The following is a 5,785-nucleotide window of genomic DNA, read 5'->3' on the forward strand; positions in this document are numbered from 1 at the left end:
GTCTGGTGTGACGACCAAATTTCCCAACGCGTCCTGCAGGGGCCCCACATTACGCGGAACCTTCTTTTTACCCCATATGTATTTAATGAAGGACTTCTTATTGTCCTTCATCTGGGAAGCTAGTCCTAATTCCATCTCTGCCATGGCCTTCCTGACTGCCCCCCTACATCCCCGAGCAACTGCAGTATAGTCATCCCTGGTGATGTCCCCTTCTTTCCATTGGGTATACGCCTCCCTTATAGCAAGGAGACATTCCCGGATGCTTTTGGTGAGCCATGGAGGCTTTTGTGCCCTCCTGCTCCCTTTGATCCTCATTGGGATTACCTTTGGGCTTGGAGGATCGTCTCCTTAAGGAGCGAGTACTCTCCTTGGACACCTTGCTCCCCTCCCCTCTGGGACCTCAGTGCTTCCCCAACCATCCTCCTTAGCTCGTTGAAGTTTGCCCTCCTGAAATCTAGGTCTGCCTAGTGGCTGCACAGACAAGCAAAAGGTCATGGAGTGGCATCTGGGAGCAGAATGTGTGCGCAGGCAGGGCTGAGGCTGGGATTGTGAGGTAATGACAACCCAGGGCCAGGGCCTGGGGCAGAGCATGTAGGGAGTAGATCACAGCTCTGCTTTGGGCCCAGCTCTTCACTATCACCACCCAACAACCCTGGGAACTCCCGGGAGACTGGCTGGGACCTATGCAGGCAGGTTGCATGGCCAGGCAGATGGGAGGAGGCTGCAGGCAAGCAGGGAGCTGCATCTGGGGCCAGGTCTAGGATCTTGGGGCAGTGACAGCACAGAGCCAAGGCTGGGGACAGAGCCGCAATCCGCTCCCCACAGAACCCATGCCCATTGCAGGGCTTTTTGGACAGCTCTGCCCTGGCCGCAGCCCCAGCCCTACACTGTTACTGCCCTGCAATCCTGCCCTGTGATCCCGGCCTTACCTGCCCATCCTGCTCCTGAACACTGCTCCCCGCCAACCCATTGCCCCATCCCATCTGCCTGATCACATGCCCTGCACAGGTCCCACCTCTAGTGGTGGGTGTGGGGCAGATAGGCCAAGGTGGCCAGGTAGCGGGGCTGGATCCGGTGGCAGTGGCAGCTGGAGGAACTGCTGCTGGGAAGCAAGTCTAGCAGCTGCACCACCTCAGGCCCACTGCATGCCTGGGGGTAATGAGACCAGCTGTACATGCCATGGTCAGGGCTGTCCTCTGCACCTGGACCAGGCAAGACTGAGGGACCTGCTGCAGGCTGGACAAAATCTCTTGGGTGCCATATTTTGCCCACCCCTGTTCCAGCACCTAGGGTGCTATATGCCTTATATTTTTATGTTAATGCCTTCTCTTTTCTCAGGCCATGCACAAATTGTCCATCTCCTATTAGAAAGAAACAAGTTTGGAACCATCCCATCTGATAGCCAAGGAGCAACACCCCTACATTATGCAGCACAGAGTAACTTTGCTGTAAGTAGGTTATGTCCTAAATGTAAATATCTTGTATTATAAACATACATAAATTACTGTGGTTGAAATTGTATTCACAAAAACAAAGCTCTAGTTGTTTGTAAAGTAATATGAATCCAGTGGTGACTACACAAGTTTGTTCACAATTATGTTGTGTATTATGTATTGATTTTGAATTTTTTTTCAAGCCTAGATAATATAAATATCCTATTTACTTGTATACTGCATGCACCCTTTCCCAAAAATTAGCCTTCCAAAATTAGGATGCATATCTCAAGCAGTAAAGCTGACTTTTTTCTGCTCAGAATAGAACCATGGAAGTGCTGTAAAATGGCTATTACTTTTCCCCCTCTTCTCTTCCCTCTAGCAGCCAGATAGAGTCTGACAGGGGCAGATCCAGAGGGTGCAGTGGTCCAATTGCATTCCCCTTGGATTCCTGTTCCACTCAAGGTTTAAAACCAACTGCCCAGTAGCAGCAGTGGCATTTCTAATTAGGCAGTGCTGAAAGAGTCAATTGAACAGTATAATCATGGGGATTATAAGCCACCTAATTTGGAGGAGGTAGATGAGGCAGGTGACAAATCTTTCCAAAAGCTATGGGGTGCTACTGATGGGAGGCTTCAGGTTTCCAGACATCTGCTAGAAGAACAGTGCAGCCAAATAAAATGTCATGCTAGTTTCTAACTCGTGGGGAGGACAACTTTATGTTCCAGTAAGTGGAGGAAACAAGTAGGTGATTGTAAATCTTGGATCTTATCCTGACAGACAGGTAAGTATTAGTGGAGAATATGACCATGAAGGTTAACTTGGGAGGAAGTAATCAGAATATGGTAGAATTCCAAATCCCGCCACAGGGAAAGCATATAGTTAGCAAAATTAGGAGGTTAGTTTTCAAAAAGTCTGATTTCGTCTGATTCAAGAAGCTAATGGGCATGGTGTCATGGGAGAATAGACTGAAGGATAAAGGTGCCCAGAAGGCCTGGAAGCTTTTAAGGGACACAGTATTTGAAGACCAACAAGAAACTGTCCCAGTATAATGGAAGCCCAAGAAGAATGGCAAGAGACCAATATGGCTGTACATGGAACTTCTAAAAATGTCTCAAATGCAAAAGGAAAGTATACAGGCAGTGGAAGAATGGGCAGGTCATCAAAGAAGCATGCCAGGAAATATAAAATCAGGAAGGCGAAGAACAAGCTGCATCTTGCAAAGGAGGTTAAGGACAACAAGAAGAGGTTCTGTAAGTATATTGGCCAGAAAAATGGACCAAGGAAGCTGTGAGTCCTCTGTTAACAAGCCAGGGGTAATTCCTAACTGAAGATGCAAAGAAAGCAGAGCTACTCAAAAGTTACTTTGCCTCAGTCTTCACAAAAAAATTAAGCTGCAGCCAAACACCCATCTGCATAAGGAAGGAGGAATGCTGAAAGAGGAAATAACAAAAGAAATGATCACAAGGCTTTTTCTGGGTGTGAATGAATTCAAGTCAGCAGGGCCAAATAAGCTTCATCCCAGGATCCTGAAAGAACTGGCAGAGGAGATCTCAGAGCCCTTGACAATGATCCTCACGACATTGTGGGAGACAGGCTAGGTACCAGAAGACTGGGAAAGGTCCAGTGTAGTGTCCCTCTTTAAAAAGGCAAGAAGGAGGACATTGGAAACTACAGACCAGTTAGCTTCACCTCAATGCCCAGGAAGTTACTGGAGCATATCCTAAAGAAGGTTTACAAACATCTAGAGGAGGAATGGCTGATCACAAGCAGCCAGTATGTATTTATAAAAAACAAATCATGCCAAACAAACTTGAGCTCTTTCTTTGACCAAGTTGCTACTTGGGTGGATGAAGGGAATGCTGCAGATATAGTATATCTAGACTTTAGCTAGGTTTTGACAAGGTCCTACACAACCTTTTTATAAATTGGAGAAATGTGGGCTAGCTAAAACCATTATGAATTGAATACATAGCTGGCTGAATAGTCACAAGCAAATGGTAATTATTAACTGGTCCATGTCAGAATGGCAGGAGGTTTTAAGTGGAGTCTAACAGGGATATAGTGGGTTCAGGGTTAATGCTTAGCTCAGCCAGTCAACTTAAGTCTCTCACTCTGTATGTTTATTCCTGGGCACCCTTGTCACAAAGAAATCAGTGTAAACCAGTCCTCAAAAAACACTCATAAACACAGTCCATACAGGGCAACTCAGTCCTGCAGGGTTTTTCTCTGCAAGATAATTTTACATTTTCTCATTCCTGCATGCGCCTCTTGCAGTGGCTTAAAGGGGTTTGAGATGCTGCAAGAGGCATGTGCGGACTAATCTGGACATGTCCCTTGAGTCCAAATATGGTAATTCTTCTGACCCTGAGCAGAGAGGCAAACCCTCTGGCTAGGAACGTCAAGTTTTGCTCCCACCAGGAGCATTCGCACACTCCAAAATTACCTAGCTAGCCTTGGCTGTAGCTAACATTCAATATCTCTGAGGAAGGCTTAAAAACACCCTGACACACATATTCCAGAAAGGAGGGGGAGAGGGATGGGGCAACCAACAAAGCCCAGAAGCATGAGAAATATCCATTGTACAAAACAGGCATAGCTATGGCTAGATCATCCCTGACCAGTGACTGTCCAAACTTCTCCTGAACACCTCCAGTGATAGAGAGTCCACAACTTCCTTAGGCAGTCTAGTCCACTGCCTCACTATTCTCACAGTGAAGAAATCTTTCTGAATATTCAGTCTAAACTTCCTTTGCTGCAGGTTCAAGCCATTGGTCCACATCCTTCTCTCTGCATCAAGAGAGAAAAGGTGCTTTCCCTCTTCTTCATGGCAGCTCTTCAAGTATCATGTCCCCTCTGAAATGCCCTTTCTGCAAGCTGAACATGCCTAGCTCCTTCAGACTCTCCTCATCTGACTTGCCTTCCAAGCCCCTGATCATCTTCGTTGCCAGACTCTGGACCCTCTCTAACTTCTCCATGTCCTTTTTCAAAATGTGGAGTCCAGAACAAACAGCAACTCAAGGAAGACATCTGCGAGGCATGGGACATAATAATGGGAGGTCGGAGTCATGTACAAACCCCTAAGCATCGGGGTCTAAAATGGGCAGCCTCCTGCTTATGAGAACACCAGTTTACTTTACAACGAAGCCATGGCAGGAAAGATTGGGCAGACTGCCCTAGACAGGCGGATGGGCCGGTACTGTGACCGGGCTCTGGGAGTTGCCCCCTGTCACACTTGCTCAAGAAATTTTCTATGCCAGCATCCAAATAATTAATAAACATGTTGAACACCACCGGGCCTAGGACAGACCCTTTGTAGCAAGATGGCTGGCAAAGGCTTGCAGCAGACTGCACACTCCAGGCTGGAGAAGTCTGCAGGCTTGTGGGGACTACAGTTAGCTGCAGACAGTCAGGAGTGACTGCAGTCTGCCTAGGAGAACTGGACCAACTGCAAAAGATAATGAATTGGCCACAAGAAGTTAAAGGCTCCTAGGGAGAGGAGCCAGAGGGTGGAGATTGAGAGAGGGAAAGGGTGCTTGGCTAGCTGTGGCAGAACTGAGCCGAGGGCTTTCCCAGGGTCTGGCAAAAGACCCAGGGCTGCAAAGTGGCAGGCAGCAGCATCACATGACCAGGAGGGGGAACTTACACAAGAGAGAAAGAAGACTGCAATGAGGTGCTGAGGGAGCAGCATGAAGTCAGCAGCACCTTCTCAGGACCTCTCCTCATAGGGCCTGCCCTTCTGACTCCTGATCATGCAAGTGGCCCTCCTTTGGACCCTCTCCATGTTGTCCACATCCTTCCTAAAGTACAGCACCCAGAACTGGATGCAGCACTCCAACTGCAGCCTAACCAGTGTTGCATAGAGAGGGAGGATCTCCTCCTTGGACTTGCTTGAGATGCATCTGTGGATGCATGACAAGGTACTGTTGGCCTTCCTGACCGCTTCCCCACACTGTTGGCCCATGTTCATTTTGGCATCAATACTGACTCCAAAATCCTTTTCTGCCTCTGTACTGACAAGAAGGGAGTTCCCTAGCCTGTAGGTATGCTGCTGGTTCTTCCTCCCCAGATGCAGTACCTTGCACTTGTCAGTGTTGAAACCCATCCTGTTCTCATCCGCCCACCCCTGTAAACTGTCTAGGTCCAATTGCAGCCTATTCCTCCCTTCTAGCATGCCCACTTCTCCACACAATTTAGTGTCATCTGCAAATTTGAACAGAGTGCTTTTTACATCCCTGTCCAAGTTGCTGATGAAGATGTTGACCTCGGAAGATCATCGAGTCCAGCCCCCTGCCTGAGGGGCTGGAAGTCAGCTGGGGTCATAGGATCCCAGCAAGATAAGCATCCAATTT

At 48.0% G+C, this 5,785-nt stretch overlaps 1 protein-coding gene across 3 annotated transcripts in view; it reads left to right on the top strand.

Moving 5' to 3' along the window:
- Positions 1-5,785, top strand: part of INVS (inversin) — a 220,282-nt gene that overhangs the window by 115,588 nt on the left and 98,909 nt on the right. For all 3 annotated transcript variants that reach the window (XM_019539887.1, XM_019539867.1, XM_019539876.1), the window contains one exon: positions 1,339-1,448. In XM_019539887.1, coding sequence (XP_019395432.1) covers positions 1,339-1,448 — 110 coding nt within the window. The remainder of the gene's footprint in view (positions 1-1,338; positions 1,449-5,785) is intronic.

This window comes from Crocodylus porosus, unplaced genomic scaffold, assembly GCF_001723895.1.
Source record: "Crocodylus porosus isolate Cpor-Errol unplaced genomic scaffold, CroPor_comp1, whole genome shotgun sequence".
In the NCBI taxonomy this organism is placed as follows: domain Eukaryota; kingdom Metazoa; phylum Chordata; order Crocodylia; family Crocodylidae; genus Crocodylus; species Crocodylus porosus.